The sequence below is a fragment of the Scophthalmus maximus genome, chromosome 16, assembly GCF_022379125.1.
Source record: "Scophthalmus maximus strain ysfricsl-2021 chromosome 16, ASM2237912v1, whole genome shotgun sequence".
In the NCBI taxonomy this organism is placed as follows: domain Eukaryota; kingdom Metazoa; phylum Chordata; class Actinopteri; order Pleuronectiformes; family Scophthalmidae; genus Scophthalmus; species Scophthalmus maximus.
This window is the reverse complement of record NC_061530.1, coordinates 7341535-7364742: the sequence shown is the minus strand read 5'-3', so window position 1 is coordinate 7364742 and position 23208 is coordinate 7341535. Positions and strand designations below refer to the sequence as shown.

The 23208-nt window shown below is 42.2% G+C and overlaps 1 protein-coding gene across 4 annotated transcripts in view; it reads left to right on the top strand.

Moving 5' to 3' along the window:
- The window catches only part of pemt (phosphatidylethanolamine N-methyltransferase), a 42291-nt gene extending 19642 nt beyond the window's left edge, over positions 1–22649 (top strand). For 2 of the 4 annotated variants that reach the window (XM_035612927.2, XM_035612929.2), the window contains exons 4-7: positions 4235–4380; positions 10154–10265; positions 19125–19199; positions 22000–22649. In XM_035612927.2, coding sequence (XP_035468820.2) covers positions 4235–4380; positions 10154–10265; positions 19125–19199; positions 22000–22054 — 388 coding nt within the window. In that variant the 3' untranslated portion in view covers positions 22055–22649. Of the gene's footprint in view, positions 1–4234; positions 4381–10153; positions 10266–19124; positions 19200–21657; positions 21752–21999 lie in introns of all 4 variants that reach the window. The other 2 variants (XR_004785689.2, XM_035612928.2) reach the window with 2 other exon arrangements.
- Positions 22650–23208: the final 559 nt, after the last annotated feature.

Here is a 23208-nt window from a genome sequence, read left to right as displayed (position 1 = left end):
TGGCCTTGTCACCATTTGCCTGCTATCATACAGCATCCAGTGGAAGTACAAACCTCCCACTGTGGATCAAAATGGTGACAAAGTAACCTTCTTTAAAACCACACAAAGTATGTATGCCAGTTTTAGAAACCCTTTTTTATTCTCGCTGTCTCAAAGGATGTCGGTTGCTGGGCAACAATGCTCTTGGAACAAGCTGCTTCGAAGTGATAAATTGTCTTGCCACTTTTCTCATTGTGCTTCTGAAAATAATGTTTATCAACACGCAACATGGGAATCTATAAATACAGTAGCACATAATTCATACACTCAAAGGTCGTGGAACAGAAGATGTGAATGAGTTGAATAATTGCTCAATTGTTCAACTCGTGACTTACTCACGCAAATATTTTTTGAAATAACCTTTAAATGCTTTTTAGTTGTGTTGCACTGTAATGAAATTTCAATAATTGCTTGGAAAATGTATGCAAGTCCAGATATTTCACAAATGCTCGTACATATCTCTACCTTTATGCAGCATCAAAGGAGACTGGACTGTACTGCACAGCCTGCTCTATAAAGTCTGCTGTGGCTTTTCAAGGAACTTTGTCAAGTCAAAGAAAACAAAATCAGCTTGGATAACAGACTCAGGAAAAAATGCAATCTGGGGATCCCTTTTCAGTTCAGATAATATTTCATAATCTCCTATACAGTGATAGCCCTTTTCCAGCAACAGGGAACTGATTCTTGAGCCGGTTCCGTTCAGGGTTATTTGAACTTTGGTGCCATCTGGTAAACTGGCCTGTATATAAACCAATTTAGGGCAGAGCCATTGGATACGTCATAGACAGGTCACCAAAAAAGAACACAACGGAAGGATGTGAAAGTAAACAGTAGTAGTAACATGGGCAAAACAGATTTTATTTGGTCAAAATGCTCCGGACGGAACAAAGTTTGGCGCATGGACCAGAATCAAGCCTGTTCCTTGTTGGTGAAAAAAGGCTACCAGAGTCTGCATTACCCTTCAGGGGAGCTTCCTGCTGTGCTGAGCCTGGTACGTCCTTGTGCGGAGTGACGAGGTCTGAGCATGTACATGTGCTCCATTCAGATATTAATCCATTCAACATTTAGTCCAGCCACATTCTTAATGATCCATTTAGGATCACTTTCTTTATGTTCAGTGTCGCTGTCTAGACTTCATTCAGCTCCAAAGTCGTCACTCCGACCTGCTTCATTCACTTGTGTGTTGACATAAAAGTAAAATGCAGAGTAGTTCTAGACAGTTCTCTTGTGTTTGTTTAATAACATTGATTTTACGAAATAATTTTATTTCGATTAATGAGCCAGCAGACTGCTGTTGTAGCATTTGAAAATTTTAGTCCATTTAATTTTACTTCTCTTGGAGCACATTTTCAAGATTGTGCAGCTTCTATGTGTATGTGCATAAGTCTCTCTCACTTTTATTTATATCACTGATGTTAAAATACAATTTTTGACTATGTTCGCAACCGTGGCCAAGGCTAGATAACTGACGAAGCAGGGGCAGGCAGGCAAACACAGGGCTCGTGGAGGGGAGACGGCACAGGAAGCACGATGAGCAAGCAAGCAGGCAGGCAGGCATGCGTCCGGATCCTGAACACAGGATCTCACAGTGCTAAGTGAAAGGGAGAACTTTAATTCTACACCAGAACCATGAGCTTAAGAGCCGAGAGTCAGGGTACGATATACAAAAAAAATATACAAAAGCACCACGAGGTGAACAGCAATTCATTTTTTTTTTTTAAAGGGCATCTTTTTCAAGTGAAAAGACCATAACAGTTTGGCAGCGGTTGACCCTGCTACTAAGCAGGGACCCTTTATGGCATTAATATGCATGTTTGTCTTGTTCGTTTCTACGACGCCACAGCGTCGAACACGTAATTCCTGCTCTGCTCGACGCGGCAGCATCCGACAGACAAGCGGACTGATTGACCAGCAGACTAATTGCCTTACAGCTGCTAAATTGTCTGCCTACAACGGACTTGTACACTTGACTGATTCACCGGCCTGCCAATTAGCTCACTGACAGCCATGTCTTTTTATAGCCCCAGCTTTCTGTTTGACAGACATGCAGCGGATACAGAGTTGTTGTTTTTTTATCAGCTCGGCACACTGCACTGATTCTCTCCCCTGATAACATTTAATAATAAAAGTCCAATTTTAATTACCTGACTGTGGTGTAATTGGCGCCCCTGCTTAAGCACAGCACAGAATCCAATGAGTTGGGAGGATTGGCATTTACACATCAAGAGGTATTGGATATAAGAATGTTATGCTTCGACGCTCTTTGGTTTACACTCAGGGGATTTTAAAAGCTAAAAAAAAAGAAAACAATATATTGTATCAAAACCCATATTGAGCAATATGATCAATGTTTGGAAACTAACACGTATTAATGATTACCTCCATTCTGTTTTTGGCCAACAATCACTTAGAAATAATCATTAAATATTTTAACACTTATTTAATATTTAGTTTTACCGGTTTGTCTGTTGGACCCATTCCTTCTTATCTACAGTGGAACTTGTAATAATTAAGCTTGCTTAGAAATTAAGTTTTTCAAAAATACAATCAACCTACAGCAAGAGTCTACTATGTGATATATTAGTCACACAGACAAAATTCATCTAAGAAGTTTGTTTGAAGCTTTATTGGTAAAAGCGCACGCTGGCCATAAAATTAGTATAAATAAATTTGATTATCTATATGGGTGCAGCTCTAGAAGGTCATGCCATTCAGACTGGATGAGTGTGTGTGTGTGAGACTATAAACGGCACAGACTAACCAATTAATACAAGGAAATGTACTTGTTCTTTGAATTTATTGTATGAATTGGACGGGTAATTCAACACATTGAATAGCATGTACGTTACTGTTCCAGTAAATACATAGATTATGTAATCAATTGTTTTCAAAGAAAGGAGTTTGTTTTGTCTCAAATTATCTTTTCAAGTATCTTACTGATTAATAAATATAAGGTTGGATATAGGCCTATAGTTGGCCAGTGCCTTATCTTCTAGGTTGGGTATCTTTTATAATCTTGTAAGATGCTAGCCAGTTCGACATATAAAAAAAGGAATGAGGAATTTGAAGCAAAGGCTAATTTAAAATGTGTACAAATGATGTTGTTATAACAGAAGCATGAGGATCTGTAAGTCGAAATGTATCAAAATAACTTATAGTCTTGGACAAGTCCATACTAAGAATTATAGTCTCTTAAGTCATAGTGCTTATGAAATGGGATGAATCCTAACTTTTAAACCTTACACTGTGGACAATATTCATGATTTGAGACTGAGACAACAAGAGTTGTAATGTGAAAGCGTAAGCCCTGCCCCTCTCGCTCTCCCTTCCTTGCTTTTAAAGCTCTGCTGCAAAGCGGCTCATGACAAAAAGCGACTTTGTCCGACTCCCACACAGCACCTTCCGTCCCCGACCTTCATACGCTTCCTCCTCATCCAGCTCTTTCTCTAGAATTAGACTCTCCATGTCACATTCTGTGCGGTCGGAAGACGGCAGATGCATGGCTTTCACCGGTGTGGGTCCTTCATTTCTTATGATCTGATGCCATCATCCCTCTTGTTATAACATGCAGACCCCACAGTCACAAATGACACATTTTTTATGTAAAATAACAAAAGCAAACAACAATGCCCATGTTTCTGAAAGACGGTTTTCCTGTATTTCAGCAGTGACTCATCATCAGTTGGGATAGTATATCCAGCGGTCAGTGGCTCACACCCACTGACCACCTGCCCATATCTCCGCACGCAAGACCCCCTTTCCTATCTCTTTTCCAATCCAAATCCCAGCAGCATGCCCAACCCCAACCAACAGACAGCCCAGCGGTCGCTCATTGTGTCTGACGTGGTGGAGCAGGGCGCTTCATCACATTACACTTCCTGCTCGCTTTGACAAAGGAAGGACACCACTGGACTCGCAGCACAGACCTCCTAACCCAGTTTTCTCTCGTTAACCCCAAACCTAGTTTGGATTGGGAGCCATTTTCGTCTTCGGGAAGTACACTGCATTCATACAGCAGCCCACCACACCAGCGTGTTAATGCTCGCACACAAATCCACAGAGCTACATCCGCCCCAGTGCCTGTGTGTGCGGGGTCCGTGGTAATGTGCGGCATTAGGAATACAGCAAAGATTCAACCTTTAAAGTGAAATGACATGTGGAAGCTGTGTAATGTTGTGGTTGTTGTTTTTTGCAGTATGACTGTGGCGATGAAGGCCCAGGCCAGGTGGGATGTGATGGACACCACGGGTATCTTCTATGCTGGGATAGCTCTCATCGCGCTGGGCACTCTGCTGGTTGTCAGTAGCTTCCTGGCTCTGGGATATACTGGGACATTCCTAGGTGGGTATCAAAGAAATATAAGCTTTGCCAAGACTGAGAGAATAACGTATCCCTTGGTTTGGTACCTCAGCTTGGTATCATCAAGCTAACCTGTCAAGTCTGTTAACTTATCGTAGAGAAATACAAAACCGATGGAGTACTTCTGTAAACACTCACTAATAATAACTAATCAAACCATTCTGTCCCACAAAGCAGTGCAGTTACTATATGAAGTTTGGTCAAAGAACAGAACTTATTACCTTGAGTAACAGTTGTGTTTATTTAATTTCCACTAATTGTTGAATTGTTGAAAGTGTATTTTTGTTGTATCACCAGCACTAGGCTGATTTCTAAATTAGAGTGGAACGTTGGTAACTCTGGCATGTGCCATCTGTAAATTTCCCACACGTTGCATTGTGTAGAAAAGTGATGCTTGACATGAAGAAAGCACTTCCTGGGGTGCAATTGGATGAGTGTTTGTTGAGATAACACGGACAGACAGATGTTTATAGTTTGATAGTTCTTAATGTTACCTTTTGCGTTATTTTGCTAACATTTCTAGGTTTAAGTAGCGAACACGCCGAACACATCAATAATAATAATAATAATAATAATGATAATAATAAATTTCATTTATAGAGCACTTTTCATTTCTAAAAGCAATCTCAAAGTGTCACTTAACCTTATGTTGCCATGTCATTGTAAGTTAGCATGCAGGCATTACCATTAAGCTCAAGGCACCACTGTGCCTTAGTACAGCATCAGAGTTGCTAGAATGGCTAAAGTCTCTTAGTCTTGTTATTGTTATAATGACAACCCTCTGCTTCTGGTTTCAGTCATGCTCAGTAGCCATTAGTACATTATAACACAAGTGCCCAGCATTCATGGGTCAGACCACAGCCATCTTCAAACTTGGCCAGTATTTTGATCTCAACTACTCATCTGCAAAGTGTTGTGATTGTATCCTGCAGGGTTTTGACGGTATCGTGGTGCAAATATTGTGCACAGACAGACAATAGCCAAGCTGTCATGGCTGGTGATCACCAGTCTGGCAAGATCTTTGGTGCGAAAAAAAGTATATGAGAAAATAGAGAAAAAAACATCCACCCTAAACAAGCTTGAGTAGGTGTACTTTAATCTCAACAGCTACATTGCACTGTATTCATTATTGGAAATAGTATTTCTATTTTCTCTTTTTTTGCCATAGATTCTGTTTTCTATTCTTATTTTTTTTCTCACATTTACCATTTGTGCTACCGTGTCAAATTTATACATTTCCTCGACGGGGATCAATAAAGATACATCTCAGATGAGGAAAGACGTGTGCACATGCTTGAGCCCATTAATCCCGTCGTGCTCATTTTCAAGCAAAGGAACAATTTCATGTCCACACATTCTGCACACGCAGATATCTTCGCATCTGCCTCCGAGACAAACATGTTTCTTTTCTGTTGTTATTCCGTTTAATACATCACGGGATTGATCCAAATGAGCACGTGGAAGAAACCGACTTTATGACGGTTTGGCAAGCGCTGGTATCTAGTTTCTGGGTCAGTCACTTCAGTGACTCATCTCATAGATCCAGACTTTTGTGTCTCAGCTCTTGCACCATCTTTGATCAGCGCTAGACTGAAATGTCCACCACTGTCTCCACTAATCGCTAAATGTGATGACAGAGGGGAGGCAGCCGGAGCAGCAGAAGGTGACAGGAGATGGCAGGAGTTGGTGTGTATGTATGAGCAAGAGTCCAATTTACATGCAGATCTAGTCAACCACGTACAGTACAAGGGGCTGTTGGCATGGTTCATTTGCCAAAGACTGTAAATGAGAAGCAAGAGAAACCAGGCGATGCCATGTATCAGCCAACGGACACGCAGGTTTCCTGTGGACATGTGATGTAGGTGGGGGGCAGAAACCTGACAGTACGGCCATAAACTGTGGTTAGAGGAGTTGCCAACGTTAGTGTATATACTCTTAAAAAGCTAATGATGCTCAGAACATTGCTAAATGATACATTTAAAGACACCTCATACCCATTAGCAAGCTTGGACCCTTAACCAGGTCAGCTGAGCTGCTGCCCGTAGACCATTGCCCTTAATTGACCCGAGCTGTTCGCTGTTTTTTTTTCGCCAAAAGGGCAACATCCTTCCAGGGCCATACTAAAACACATAACCTTATGTCACACTGACCTTCCTAATGCAATGGATGAGACTCCCTCTCTTTGGCGAGGCGTCTTATGTCAGATGATGGTGATGATGATGATGATGATGATGCTCCTCGCAGCTGGTTTCCGATTTGGGTCCGTCTTGATTGGAACGGAGACTTTTGTAAGAGTCAGTCCTGTAAATAACAGATGTAAACCTCAGTGCATGTCTTCTCAAAATGTGTAAACCCTCAGGACGTACATTACGTTTATGGAGTTTGAGTTCCACGTTTTCTGAAACCAAACCCACCAAATGCCGGCGAGTTCCCCCCTGAAAACTAGACACACCTCTGTCTTGAGGCCTGGTGTCTCCCACCTCTGCTCAAGCATCATCTATTGGTCAATCTTAACAGGTTTAAGATACAATACTAGTAACAGCTAAATTATCCATTTTCTATCAGCATTAAAGCTCATTCTTTACCGTGGAAATATTAAGCCACAATTTTTTTTCTACCTCAAGGTCCACTTATTAGCTTTTTCTAGATCTTTCAATGTCATATGGTCTTCAATGGCGGATAAACTATCATGGAGATGGATATGTCAAAATTCTATCTCAGTAGCTTTTGTAAATTTTATCTAAGTTTGCCAAAGTTTGACTTAACTTTCAAGGTGTTATCGATGATGTTACTGGGGTTGAATGAATATGTACCTTTAGAAAACTGCATTCACACATTATGCTCCCCTCACGCTACAGGGAGTAAAAGGGCAGCGATACAAGCTCAACAAAAAGGTCACTGATTGAATTTAGAAAATAGTAAATACCTCACTCACCATATTCCTCTAACATACTCTAGCTACCAACATCTATGGCCTTTTCTTTTCCCATGAGTCATTCCTCTTTGGTCTCAAATTATCTTTTCAAGTATCTTACTGATTAATAAATATAAGGTTGGATATCGGCCTATAGTTGGCCAGTGCATTATCATCTAGATGCAAAGGCTAATTTAAAATGTGTCCAAATTATGTAGTTATGACAGGAGCATGAGGATCTGTAAGTCAAAATGTATGAAATGTATCAAAAATAAATAATAAGTCCATACCAAGAATTATAGTCTCACAACTTACTCTTAGTGCTAATGAAATGGGATGAATTCTAATCTTTAAGCCTGAAACCGTAGACAATATTCATAATTTGAGACTGAAGAGTTGTTATGTGAAAGATAATTTGGTGATCTTTTTTTATTTACAGTTCTATTCTTATTTTTTTTATACTTTTCAGTTGATCTATTTCAACTTAATCCAGATCGGAGAGCTGTGTGTGATGGTGTGTTTGATGTAAGAGGGTTAATACGACACGATCTACCATAACTGTGTTTTTTTTCCGTGAGCCTCCACAAACATATACTGTACACACACATACTGGGGGATATAACCGGTGGGTGGGTGGGTGGGTGATTTGTAATTTGATGGCACTTATTTGTTGTATATTAATCCCCTTGAGTCACTGTGACCTGATGATTCAAAAGGATGGCACGGGGGCAGAAACAAGATCCAAACCCAATCAAATTAGCCATATCCTTAATGTGTGGGGCCAGCTGGCCCGGGATCCATATCACAGATTTACTTTTCTGACCTCCACGATAGACACAGTGCTGTCATCACCCTTCAGCAAATCCAGGTTGCCCATTTTCATAACCACAATGAAACAACAGTGGTGCAGCAACATAAATGTTATTCTGTTGTGGCTTTTTAAATCTGAATGGGTTACCGGGAGTCACTTTGAGGTCAAAAATGAGGTTGGCATATTGTCCCGGGTTGCAGCTGGTTTTCTATTCACAACCAAACACATTTGTTTATATAATCTCTTTTTGTCCTGCCCGACCTGTGGTGTTTAAATGAGCATACATAAAGAAAATTGTTGTATAACTTGGGCATTAACAGCCTCTCTTTGACAGAAACAGGGCCCGCAACACCACATGTAATTCAGCAGGTTGGCTTCACCTGCTGGAAACCTGTGAGTGCATGCAAATGTGTGTGTGTGCCGACGACAGAGGCGTAAGGGAAGCATTTGAATGTTCATGTCCTCTTACAACAAAATGGGTCAAACAAATGTGTGTGTGTGTGTGTGGGTGGGTGGGGGGGGCAATATCTGGGGAACTTATTCCATAGCAGGTCATAGTAAGTGCTCAGGTTACAGTAAGCAGTGTCCTAGTTCCGCTTCTGCAACATTGCTGTGGGTTGTCACACACACACACACACACATTCAGTGTTTCTGGTATCAAAGAAATATGTAGAAATTACTTCTATTTGATGAAGGGATTTTTTTTTTTCCAAACATCCACCTGCCTTTATGTGAGTGGAAATGCTGGAAATTTTGGAAAAAATATCTCAACATTGCTAAAGTGTTCCTGCGATTTGAAAAGTTGATACGTACAATGGAATCAGGCAGAATGAAGGATGTGACTGAAGAGATTAAAAATAGCGATGAGGATACTAAAATTCCTAAAATATATACTGAAACAAACAGAATAGTCACATTTCCATTATGTTTTCTGCATCTTTTTTCCTCTAGCATTCTCTCAATTACTTTATCTTTTGTGCCTTCTTCTTCTGCACTGATTTAATGCCATCCACTGGGAAAATAACACCAACAGCTGTTTAGCTATTTAGAGTTTATCGCAACTCCTAACATTTGTATAACAGCAATGGATGGAGACACACACGTTAACTTAAATTTTCTCACACATAATGTTTAGGAAATTTAATTCAAATTTGGATGGACACACAATGAGTGGCAACTGGGGAAAATTGGCAGCAAGGCTCGGTGATGTCACTCAGTTGGGTTCTCCTAACACCTCCATGTTATGATGTTTTTCTAGTTCCAGGTAGCGCACCACTGAAGTTGACAGGGGTCTCCCAGCAACACATGCTGTCAAACTGTTTGAGCAGCTGCAGCCAAGGGAAACGCTCCAGAGGCTTAACCCAAAGGGTTATTTATTTTAATGAAAAATATAAATATTATCACTAGGTTGATACTTTAAACCTACATATACAATAGATAATACATACCTTTCTTTATACAATATTGAAGTTTCTGTCCAGAGATGTCACATGCGGTCATAGTGTTGACTTCAGTAACAGCCAGGTGATGGCCAAGCAGCCAGGCAGTGCGGCATTAACACGGCTGTGTGCTGCCAAAGTCGTGTTCCTTCCCAGTGCGTACTCAGTCTGACTTCAGTGGCGGCCGCTGTTTTGTCAGCGACACGGCAAAAATGATCTAAGAATGTTGAGCAGACAAGAATCTGTCTAGTCTGAATTTAGAACAGGGCCTCATGGTCGACGACCAAGTCAAAACCATGGCGACAGCGTGAAACAGTCCACCAAGTTCGGCACTGAATCCCTGTCCACCTGAATTGGTTCATAATCTCGGGACGGATTTGGAACCATTTCACCTTCAGAGAAGCTCCCTGCGTCCTGCCAAGTGCATGCTGGGATAGGCTCCGGTCTCATGCAAGACCGAACAGTAAAAGCGAATACAAAACCTGACTGGTTTTACCAATGAAATGCAGTGGGGGGGGGGCCGTGTTGTCAAATGGAACAAAAATGTTTCATCGTTAACATGCTGTCCGTGTCTATGCTTGAATTTTTCAGGCGATTATTTTGGCATCCTGATGGATGAAAAGGTGACAGGATTCCCCTTCAACGTCGTAGAAAACCCGATGTACTGGGGCAGCACAGCCAACTACCTCGGCCTGGCACTCATGTAAGTTTGTTAGTGTGTGTGTGGGGGTGTGTCTGGAGGGGAGAAGAGGTCACTTTCACTAGTGCATCTTTGGTCAACGAGCACAACTGTGTGTTCAATTTATACATTTTAACAACTGACAAATGACCTGCTGCCTGGCTGGCAAAGTGGTGATGCACCTCAAGCAGCGTATTGAATAAAGTGAAGGCGTAGATAACAAGCCTGCGGCCTGCAAATGGAAAAGGTTGTTTCCAAGTCGCAAAAACATTTCCCTCTTGAAAACGGTGGGGAGGCAGAAACTTTTACGTTCGCCTCGTCTCTATGACAACTGTGACCGCATCTACCTGAGCCCGGCATGCATAGTTGCTAGGAGAGAGCTACAGGGCGGACGAGCCCAGGCTCCATTGAAAGCTCTTAGCCCCCTAATTCTCGCACAGAGCCACGTCGGCTCCATTCCTAATTATACTCTCTCCAGTCCTTTTTGTTGTGACTAATTTTGCCCCACTTCTGTCTGCCTTGAATTTAATTCAACCTCAGCCGCATGTTCCATGTCCCGGCCCTCGTCCCTCTGCATCTCTAGTGTGTCCTGTCCCTGCCTGACAACCGTGGTTGCCGTCATGTTTATCTCCCTCTCTGCTGCTCAGTAATTAGAGATTAAACAGCATCTTCTGCCTCAAATTGTTCTCCTGTCGTCATCCCTGTGTGCCCTTCTGTTGCTGCCTTAAGGAGCTACAGTACAGAAAATAGGTTTCGTGTTCAACCCGAAGACTGTACATGAAAAATGGACGTGGTCACCGTGTCCGAAAGATGGCGCCAACGCGGAAGTGCCTGAAGCCTGTATTCTGTGGAATCACCAGCATTTTTTGACAAATCATCTCGAGTTGCACTTCCTCGCTTGTTCTGCTGCTGTCAAATATACTGGATCACAGCTTGCTCGGTTGTCAAGGAGAAGTTCTCTGTAGGACTTCGCGTCCGTGTTGACTATGGAAGTAGCCATGAGCAATATTGTTCATATTATCTTGGATCACATGAATACTTATTTTGTAAAGCGGGTGATAAAACCTCATACAGACGCTGTCGTTTCACTTAGTTCCATGGCGCATATTAGCATCTTTTAGCATCTTTCAACTTATTTTACACAGAATGTAGAGATGGTCCGAAACCATTTTTTCCCCTCCCCGATACTGATCCGATACCTGGACTTTGCGTATCGGCCGATACCAGTGCATTTAAAAAAATATACATATTTATTGTTACTGTTCTTGCTCAGTTTCACATCATCTTCTTTTTCTCAACCAAAAAAGGAAGTTGAAAGACCGAAAACATTTTCAAGTTTTCTCAGACACACGACCAGATAATCCATAACACAATAGTCTCCATATGCACAATGTTTTCTTGCAGATTCGGTCAACAGGCTGCACCTGCAGGGGTGGCAGCAGGTTGGGTTGGCAGCTCTCGTGATTTTATCATCCTGTATTGTGATATGAGATTGTAGAAGTGGGAGGAAAAACTCCACACACACACACACACACAGACACACACACACACACCCCCGTCCCGCTCCTCCAAGCCCCTTTCTGTGCCAGACAATCTCCCCCACACATTAGGCCACTTACCGGCCTCTCTCTGTGACCTGAACGGGATTAGCTGACACACAGTAGCCGATGCACTTAGACTAATACACGAACACGAGCTGGACTCGTGCTGCTAAATGAATAAGATGTGAGCTACATGATGTCATTCCTTGTTGTGGTTGACTTGTTTTTTTTTTGTGTGGTGCGCTGCTCGGAAGAAAAAAACAGGATACTGCACCAAACAGCTGGAGTTGCTCTTGACAACAAAACATTTATTCATGAACATTATTCACAAGAAAAAGTTTGAGCTGCACTTTCCATGCAAAAGTAGACGCTATAGACAGTATGGTTTGAGAAAACAGAAAGACAGAAAATAAATAATAGAATGGCTTTTTTTAAAAGCAGCAGGTGGTTGCAGGGGTGTTTCAAGGGGTTCACAAGGTCTGGGGCTCTAAGCTCAGACCAGCTGGAGCCAAGGTCAAGGTGTGTGTGCACGTACCGAATGATTTTTCGATGAGCCTTGAGTGTGGCTAATGTGTGGCCTTGAAAAAAAAACTTCCGTCTCTTAAGCTTAGCCCGACTGAGGAATCTCTGCTTATATGTCGGCTGTTTTGGCTTTATCATATCAGCCCACCTGTGTGCACAATATCAAATTTCTGAAAACATCCATACAGAAAGGTAGTGAATTTCAGACCCGTTATTCGATTTATTATCTCATTCTGTATGCACAGCATTCATTGGCCCACTACATCCTCGGCAGAGCCCGACCGATGTGGGTTTTTGGGGTCCATTTTTAATGGAGTCCATTAAAAATATTTCCAATACTGATATATATATTGTACGATATAAATATAATTTTTTTAAAGTTTGGCAATGATTGCTATGTCGTTATCAAACCAAATTATGACAAAGAAATGTAACAGAGCCTTGATGTTTTACAGTTTGACAATAAACCGTATAAGTAATTTTAAAGTTACAGTGTAATTCAGTGAAGAAGTAATTCACTCAAATTGAATATATTGTCCATAACTCTCTGTTAATATATGTATAATCCCCTGCAACAAAGAACCAATGTTTTTTCGTCAACTTTGAATGAGTTAATTATAGTTTCATGAGGTGGACCGAACTCCGTCTAAGTCTCCATGTTTGCTACGTCATGTTGAATACGGTTGCACAAAACGGTCCAGAATATGTTGCATTCTCGTTGAATTTCCAGCACTGTAAAAATGTTCATACTGCCACATATCTGCAAACATAAAGGCAGATACCAATACATTTGTCTGGGTCTCATCCTTTGGTGGCAATTTATGGACCAAAAGCAAAACTTTTTGGGGCTTTGAATGCTGTACCGTTACCGAGCGCTACCCTTCGCTCAGTGCTTTACTGTCTCTGTCCCAACTAGCGCTCGTATTTTGCGTGTGCATGTGCAATCTTAAGGACGACAACTTCTAAGCAGCAGTGTAGTAAATTCATTAACAAGCTATTTCGCCTGTTTGCTCACACGCCCTCCAGTTTAATCCACAGCGGGACAGTTAATTTGATCTATCACCATAACATTGACACAGTGGTGAGCAGCGTGGTGAATGCTGCCCTTCAGTAATATCATGGACCGTTATCATGTGCTGAGCCTGTGGGACGGAGCCATATAGTTGAGCGAGGGCCGAACAATGGCACTCTGACTTCTGAAAGGCCACTGTCTGCCCCGGGCGAGATCAGTCACGTCACTTCACTCCCGGCTCCTCAGTATCGTACTGTGGCCCGTGCTATATTCTATATCTCAAGACAGCTGCACAGACAAAGCTTATATTCATGGACATATTTGCTACACTCCTGCGTTCCAAATATGATATTTGCCTTCGTGTTTTTGTTTTGCATCACTAACACAAGGAGGATCATTTACTGTGACACGAGTCGAGCAGAGTTCATTTCAAAGTTGCAATTTCTGTCTTGAAAGCCCCACAGATGTGCAATACACATATATCTCTGCCGTGACTCAGTCACAATGACCATCAGATGTGGTTATCAGACCCCTTACTGTACATCTTCTATAGATGCAATTTACTTTTGAGTAGTCACGCCATGAACACAGGATGGAATTTCACTAGATACTTAAAGAGATAAAAAATACTTTGTAAATGTGATTTCACTTGTAATTGCTTTTGTTAATATGAAAACTTATGTCTAGCAAGTTTCTCCATAAAAAGAGATCATGATCTCAATGTTAAAACAAAGAGTTAAATACATTTGAAATAACAAAACGGCAAAATTGGAATAAACACCAATTTAATGACATGTCACTCACGCATCCAAGGTGATGCCCAAGGCAGGAGAGGCGTTCCGCATTTGGATCTTTCCGCATTTGTGATGAAACAGGATCAAACCCTCAGACAATCCCTTGCCTGTAAAATATATAAAAACATTAAAAGACATCCATATAAACATCTTTCTCCACCACCTCCACGTGTCCCTCTGACCTCCACCCACATTTATTCTTTCATGGGGGGATAATTACAGGATTTTAAGTGCATTTTGATCAAATGGATAGGCTGACTCAGTGGATCACTATGTAGCTGTACCTGCCCTGAGTTCTTTATCTTCACCGTCTCCATGCCTGCTGGGAGCTGCGTGATCCTTTGCGGGAACACGCACACCTACAGAAATGATGAAATAATGACGATGGCTGCCGGTGAGGAAGGTAAAAAACTAGAGATGTTCTTATACCAGCTTTCCCTCCCCGCCAATGATTCCGATACCTGTACTTTGTGTATCAGCCTTTACCAGTGCATCTTTTTTTTTTAAACATCAACTTATATAACGTACTTTTACAGCTGTTTGCTACAAACCCTGTACGGGAAGTGATGATTGCTATCATCATTGTACATCCTGGCTCAGGTTAAAACTTTGGAAAAAAACAGATACATACAGAGAATGAAGCCATAGAACTTCTTTTATCATCTACTTCGACAGATACAACTTCGACAGTAACATTCGATTCAATTCAATTCAATTTTATCTGTAAAGCGACAAATCACAACAAGCTTTATCTCAAGGCACTGTGGGAAACCCACGAAGAAAAGTCACCCAACTCTGCAGGTCCCCGCAGCACAGCAGAGCGTTTTAGTGCCTTTTAGCTTGGTTTTGGTTTCACAGTACAAGTGCAATACTTGAGTCAACGATCTACTTTGATCAAAGCTCATAAATAACAGAAAAAGGCAACGATATGATGTAGATACATTTGGCAGGTTTCCATCATGTCAGTGTTACCCGCACCACTTTTATCCTTGACCCGGCCTGTGTCATGTGTTCTCTCCCAACACTGGGTTTCCTTTTTTTCAGTTCAGCTGATGGCATGATAGAACAGCAATGTCTGGAAGGGGACCACAGGCAGGACAGGAGCAAGTGATTAGACGGGCTAAGATGAAAGATTTATCTGTCCTGTGTACGTGCTTTTTTATGATAAACTTTTTCTTCAATCTCAGAAACCTGAGAAAAAAAATTAAACATCCACAAGCTCACAACAAGACCGTTCTTTCACTGTAAAACCTCCATCACACACACACAGAGACACATTTGACTCAAAGTATGAGCTGATAAAGCATAAAAACTGGTCTTCCCCAGTTCAGACTTGGCATGAGAAACTTCCTAAAACAGTTTGATGGACTAAGGTATGTCTATTTTTCACAGGGTGGCGCTCACAATGGGTCGGGTGAGTGTGGTTATAAAAAGCTGTGACCGTGCGTCATTACAGCTCAGATATCATCGCAAGCAAGAGGACGCACACAGACTACAGCGAATTGGAATTCAGGGCACATGCAACCTGGCTGCTGCCTTACATTTAGGAAGAGTGTGTGTGTTTATGTATAAGGAGAGTGTGAATGTACGTTATTAACCCAGTTTCACGAGGTGAACTTTCCTCCCTCAGTGTTGAGGGCATTTCTTTAACCAGAGCCATAATAATGGTCAATATGGTCAATAATTCCATATCAAGTTTTCTGTCCGGACATACATTTGCCTAAAGATAAATTGCTCAGCCAATTAATCTGCAACAATTTCGGACAGCAGTTAGTTATTGAAGGCGAAATGTCGAAAAATCATTAGAACTTCTTAAATCGGAATATTTGTTGGCCATATTTGTTGCCTACGATTTATAAATTGCGGAATTGTTCTGGACATCTTTAAAGCCATGCTAGCGGCTTGGCTCAAGCGAGGGCAATGATATCACAATTCCAATAAATAATAGATATTAAATAAAGTAACACTGACGGGTGTTGTGTGTATCATATAACTGGGGTCATCATATCATATAACAAATCATGTGAAGTGAAATAAAACCAAAGGGACAACATACAAAAAGATTTATGTCATGAATTTTCCATGAAGAAATGCCCTACTCCGTCTTCCTGTCAAAGCCGAGGACAATCTGAATCACAAAAGGATAGAGAGGGGGAAAAACTGACACTCAGTTCTAGATCACGCGGAAGCTGTGTTATATATGAGAGCAATGTTCCAATGTTCCAAGTCACCCGACAGCCGGACCAATTTTGTTTTTTGTCATTTGCAATTATGACAAGTTTGTTATGTGGGTCACTGGTAAATGTATATTAACACACAAGGTCCGCTGACTCATGTCGGATCGGTAGGTCTCACTGGAGCCAGTGTTGTGTGTCAGGTTCAAAGCCAAATGGAAACACAGCTGTTACTGAGCTTGACACATTAATATAAAGTCACGAGAGAGATGCACAGAGACTCATCAATGGTGCACCCGCCTACCTGCCACCAGCATACAGTGCACAGTGGACTGAGACAGATGTGCTGAATCCAAAGTATTAAAGAGAAAGACGTGTGGAAGGAACATCCAGCACAGTCGTAATAATGGAAGGCAGCAAAATTAAAAACCCCCTAAAAAAGGTTCATAGATTGCAAACTAAAATAGTAAATGCATTGTCAGCGTCGAGGTCAATGGGGCATTTTTTTTATTTTTTTTTCTAAAGCTGAAGTCAACAGATTCCAAGAAAAAGTAGTGACCTCGAATTTGAAATGTGTGAACTGAAAGCTCCCCGTGTCCGCCCAATCTGCAGTTCATTTTGCGCGTGCGTGCGCCCGCCCGCGCTTCCGTGCGTGCGCGCCATCTCCGAAAAGGCCAAAGGCAGTTAAAGGTTTTGAAAGACATTTTCGGAAAAACCACGGGAAGCGTCAAACCTTTCGTCCCTTCACGTTGTGCATGGACCAGGTTTGTGAGTTCTGTGCTGAGCAAAGCAAAAATATAGCCACTGCATTGTCACTGTGAACAAAGAGTCAGGGGGATTTAACACCACTGTTGAACAACTAACAAAAAAGCAGCAAAGACTTTCATCCCAGTGCAACAAATGGTCCATTAACCCTGTTCTAAAACTTAATTTGTCCGACAGCGATCCCCAAAAAAAGGTTTCCACACTGCTTATGAACCGAAACATGGTTCGGTTCGATCTGGACCGAGACCACCTCTTTTGTTCTGACCAAATTTTGCTGCACTCGAGGCCCCTTTCACACCCGCAATTTCGGTTCGGATCAAAGTGCAAAGTCCGAAGGCCCAGAACAGACAACGAAAGGTGTGACACAAACTAAACTAATAGCCTGTGAAAGCTGTGAGGGGATGTCCAAGACACGAGAGGTGATTTGATGTCAATAAATCCATAAACGAGCGATCTATTGAAAATGAAAACCTTTCATTTAAAAAAAATGCAATAAAATATTTTTTTATTGGGTTTTTTGAACTCTCAGGTGTGAAATACTAATTGACTGTCATTCTGTATAAAGACAGTGGTTTGACATTCATATGTCTAAAAACTAAAATTATTGAAGATTGAAATGGGTCGTCCCTGACAACGCCTATTGTGACATGCGCAGTGGGCAGACATTCAATGCCTTGTGCTCTCCACTGCATCGTCATCTTTGGTGACTTTGATTTGATCAACTCTGTGAGACATCTTCCTGAGTGAGCTCTCCAACATTTGCCAAAAACTGGGACAGATCGAGGTTTTGACGCGGAGCTAATGAAGATAACAGCCGTGAAAACTGATGAATGTCAAATATGAAAATAACCTCACCCCTGGATTTCACCAGTTCCAACTTATTGAAAGCCTGTGCACCCACGTCCCCCCCCCCTCCCCACCCCTGGGCCATGGGTAGTCTGCCCCCCCCCGTGCTCTGCCCTCGACCGGCATTGCCGTCCATAGAGCCATACCACTCGATAGCTCCGCTCAAAACAGCCACTTTTTTTCTTCTCTGAATAGCCGCTCTTCCGGAACACAATTTACCTGAAACCTGTAAACGCATAAGTTCATCAAATGTCCTCGACACACAGGAAGCAATTCAGAGTAGGATTGACTCAGGAGCTGCCGTATTCTCTGTGGCGCTTTTCCTGTCATATTCTTTTCTGATTGGCCTTGGGAGGAGAAAAAAAAATGAAAGCTATGAATTGACCGGAATACAGTATGTTCCTCTCTACCCTGCTGCCTCCGTTACTGCCTGCATAACTAGGTCAGGGCGGACGGTTTTATAAGCCTCATCAGCGGGTCTTGTTTAGATGCCCTACAATCTTCTGCTGCTCTTGACTAAATCATACTATCGCACCTGTAACCTCTAAAAGGTGGTGTGACCATTAAAGTGGTGTGTATTACCAGTGATCACTCACACCGCTGCACTACATGAGGGGAATTTCGATGCAGCACTCAAAACGTAGTAATGGTCTCTCGATTGCCCTTCACCATGCAATTTCATATGTGCTAATGTCTTTTTACTTGTGTGCCCGCCCCCTCTCAATGTAATCTTTGTTATGTTGCCACATTTCCGGTCAGGAATATGTAGGTCAGTATGTCGTGTGTTTATTTTTTCTCCAAAGGGATGAACCACGGGGTAAAACCTTTCAAATCTGAGGTTAAAATAAGGTATTTGTTAAAGGGTAATTTCAAAATGATTCATTAAGATATAATATATTTTAAGTTTTATTTATTTATGACGAAAAATGATAATTTCTTTAAAAAAGAATCTGGTTCACACTCCTTGTTATTCTAATAACTAAATTAGTTTTTTTTTATTTGAATCCAAGCTCTGCTGCCATTGATCTGTTACCCCCCATCACAACACACAACACACTTCACGTCCGTCTAAGACAGAGCGTCTGGCCTGAAGTGGGTTCTTGATTGTGAAGTGATCAATAATATCCAGTGAATATTGCGCAGCGACACAAAACGTGTATTGAGCCTAACGCCTCTGCCTTCATGTGTTCTCTCCCCCCCGCCCCCCTCCTCTTTCTCTTGGTCTCCAGTGGCGCCAGTCCTGTTGGACTCGTCCTGACTGCCATCGTAGCCGTGGTGTACAAGGTGGCATTGAGATTCGAGGGGTGAGTCCGTTGACGTGTGTGTGTGTGTGTGTGTGTGTGTGTGTGTGTGTGTTGTGTTCACCCTGGCCGTCGCGTGACAGGCAAAAAGCCAGAAGGAACCAGGGAAAGGAAAGGACATTTGAGTCTTGCATTTTATCACATTTTCTTTCATCATTTTTTTTGTATTTCTGAGGTCTTATTTTAATTTAATTTTGTATCTAGGAATTGTCTCGCAGACCATAATTGTATGTATGTGTGTATACACACACATAGTATATAGAATAAAGTCTAATATATATATACACATATATGTATGTGCAATATATACCACTGTACTACTATGGTATATATTACAAATCCCATTGCAATCTGTTTCAGTTTCCCTGTGTAAACCCGGGTACGCCTGTATGTTGAAATCACTGGAGCCATTTATTTCCCCGTCTCTCTAACAAGACTTTGGTTTTCCGATTGGCCCAAGCTGAATACAGTGACCGAGCGTAACCCGATTCAGACACTACTCACCTCGTACTTCTAAACTGTAACATGAGAGCCCCGCCATTTACAGTTCTGTTGTGGCCTAGGCAAAGTCGGCATGCAGGTCATCTATCTGCAGACAGGAAAATGGGAACATGTCACTCAAGCACAAGTGACCAAGGCCCACCAGCTGCTCCATCATGACAACCCCGGTACAAAAAATATAAAAACTGACCTACTTCTGGACACCTGTCCTCACAGACATACAGAAGTACACACACCCACATACACATGGAAATACACGAACACGCTGCTACAGCATAAGCCAGAAATGAGACAGAGCTCAGCACCGCTGGTGTGCACGTACTCATCCAGCCCATTGTGTGTGTGTGTGTGTGTGCATGACCACATCTGATACTAGAACATGAGATAGCAGGCCATTTTTCTGTTTTCTAGTGATATCCTTTTTCTTTAAATTTCAAAATGAAAGATGAAATTAAAACCATTTTTAAGTTTCGCTCATCCCTTTTTGACCTTGAAAAAGAAAAGAAAAAAACGACTTGTATTTCAATTTTCAATTTTGCCTTTTCAAACGAAAATCAAAAAACCACAAATCCCTCTATTTTTTTGTAATACCCGTTTCTGAAAAGAATATCCAACGACCACGTGGCGGCACCTTAACACGCCGTACAGTATGAGAACTTATAATTGTTGTGAACTCATCATGTTCGCCTGACGGGTGCCACAAAGGCATATGATGGAAAATGACAAATTGATTAGGCCACAAGATGACTGACCTACATTTACAGAATAAAACCAAAAGCACAGACACATGTAGTCACAGGGAAATTGGTGTTTAACCAACGCGAATACCGGTCTGCAAGAGACGAACCCCTTTTATCATCTCCCTCGTCTGGGAACTGGAGGTTATTCTGGTTATTTTGCCCCCATCCTCTCACCTGTATTTCTGCTGCGTCATCTATGACGGGCAAAAATAAATAAAAAGAAATCACATTCGACTTGAAAAGGGGAAAAAAAGAGGCTGGCCCGAGCATGCTATTCTGAAAATGTCACGTATTAACACACACTGTGAATGAGAGCGCAGGTGTACATGTCACCGGGGCGATCTCCAGCGGCGCCGATGCACAATTGTGTCATTTAGCTCGAGCCTGTGAATTGGAAGGGGAGGCAGGTGCCAGATTTGACCACCCGCTGTGACTCTCAAAGGATTCATATGCTATATTTATCTCTGCCTCTGGCAAAGATCCCGAATGATCTCATTTTAGAGGAACTGTGCGATGATAGCAAAAGGCGTCCCGTTGGACATTGCCTCGCACGGTGACTGGAAATGGGTAGAGTCGCCGCTGGGATGGATGCAGGAGCCAAGCAGCGTCGAGTGAGTTCAGACGCTGCGCTCGGCTTTTCGCTTTCTTTTCTTTTTTCATACTCTTCTATAACACGACGTGAGATGTGCTGGTGATAGCTGACACCAAATAGCGATTTTCATAGCCCGTCCCATCTCCTGCTAAATTCCTAGAATACGCTTCAAGGAAAACAAGGCTGCAAACAGAGATGCCCCTGGTGATCCTGGTCCCCGAGGGGAAAGGATCTTAACCCTTCTTAAACTAAACCTGCCTTCTGCTCCGTGTCTCGTCATCATCAACATGGTCCGTGAATGAGTGGGTCTCCATCATGGTTCTCCTGCGATAATAAATATTCCTGATGTGAAATGTAATACTTAAAACAACCTTTTCGACATCATTTGTCTACGCGGGAGACTCCTGGGGACGGTGCCTGTCATATTTGTGCTGACAGAGGCAGAGCACATATCATTAGCATGTGACTTTTACATGAGGATGTCTGGAGCACATTTTACGATTCAGTTTATTCTGAATATAACATCTATTTTGTTGAAGTCTGCAACACGCCTGCACTACAATTAGGGAATGTAACTCCTTCAGATTCTTCCTACAACATTGTGTCGTGTAATATTTTTGCGTAATAGATCGACTTGAAGCTGAAGTTTGCAGAAATGTCTGCACAGGATTTCGACAGACTGACCCCGACAACAGCTGAAGAAGATCTCGGATCAATGTACAGTATGTTATTGGGCTCTTATCAATCGTTTGTTTTTTGTTCTCAAGGCTTTTCTTTTCCTGTTTTCCTGATCGATTCCCTCAAATCCCCCTGCGAGTGCATTCAAGTGCAACAGAGTGGGAGAACATGTGACATCTTCCTATCATATATATATTTACACACGCGCGTGCGTGCTCCTGGCACAGAGTGGTACGGAGAGCCGTCCTCTGATTTATGGTCCCGTTACATGTTTGTTCTGCTGTATTTACAGACCGTTCACTGAGCAGATCTATCAGGAGAGGAGTCGGCGCAGCAAGCGTGAATAATGGCCTCCCAGACGCTTCCTGCTCCCGGTGTCTGGCCGAGGATTCCCCCATCCTGTCACGTGGACTGACGGGTCCTTCCCCGGCAGCCTGGATCACCGGTCCGCCGCCGAGAGCGGACGCGGAGGGAATGTTCCCACCGCAGCCCTGTCGGGCTGAGCATAAACGTTCAGCAAGAAAACCCAATAACTGTATTTGTTCAAATCTTGAGCCAGTCTTCTGTGTACACCACGTGTAGAATAGGAACCCACCCACCTTAACAGAGACTATACACAAGTCTACGTCTGATCTTTTACATTTAGAGTCGCTGGACAGACGTCGTGGTGCAGGTGGACCGGACCGTCTACCGACCTCCGCCTCCAAATCTAACAAGCAGTGTTCATCGGTGTTACATGTTCACCTACTTCTCCGCAGCATTAGGAATCAAAAAGAAATTGTTTTTTGCTCATGAGTATATGTTGAGCCGAGCTGTGATCTTGAAACTATTCCTTACTGTATTATTCCAAGTGTTATGTGTTGTATTACTATGTGGACACAAAACAGCATTTTGCAGTCACTGTTATTTTTGACATAAAAAGTGTAAGTGGCTCCATTTCAAGTTTTTTGTTGTTGTTGTCATTTACCAGTTCACCATTGCCACAAGTTCTCAATTGATCACAAAGACCCAACCTGGTGGTGGAGCTCTGTGAAGTGACATGGTCCTGGATCAACTGATTGGAAATGCATGCGTCATTTAAAGCAGAACAAAAAAATGAATGAAAAAAAGAGTTGAGCATTATGAAGACCTCAGCAGTAGCGCTTAGAGTCGATAGATGGTTTTGGTGTTTGTTCTGCATATAACTACCAGCACTGTCTTTGCTCTACCAGCAATGGCTTTCTACTGTGCCTATGCGAACCTATATGGAACTCAACAGGACAGTTGGACGTCAAACTTGTTATTATGTTGTAGGTATTTACCTCTACTGTTTGGGTTTTTATCAAGAGGGCAGGAGGCATGAGATGTTGTCTCTTTGGCGATCCACCGTGGCATACATACATACATGCTACACAATCACGTCCCAATCACAATCCATTCATTCATTTCCCAACACCACGTACCTTGAAACTTGACCGCTTGTCTGTACAATTTCAAAAGTCCAGAAGACAAAACTGCAGCA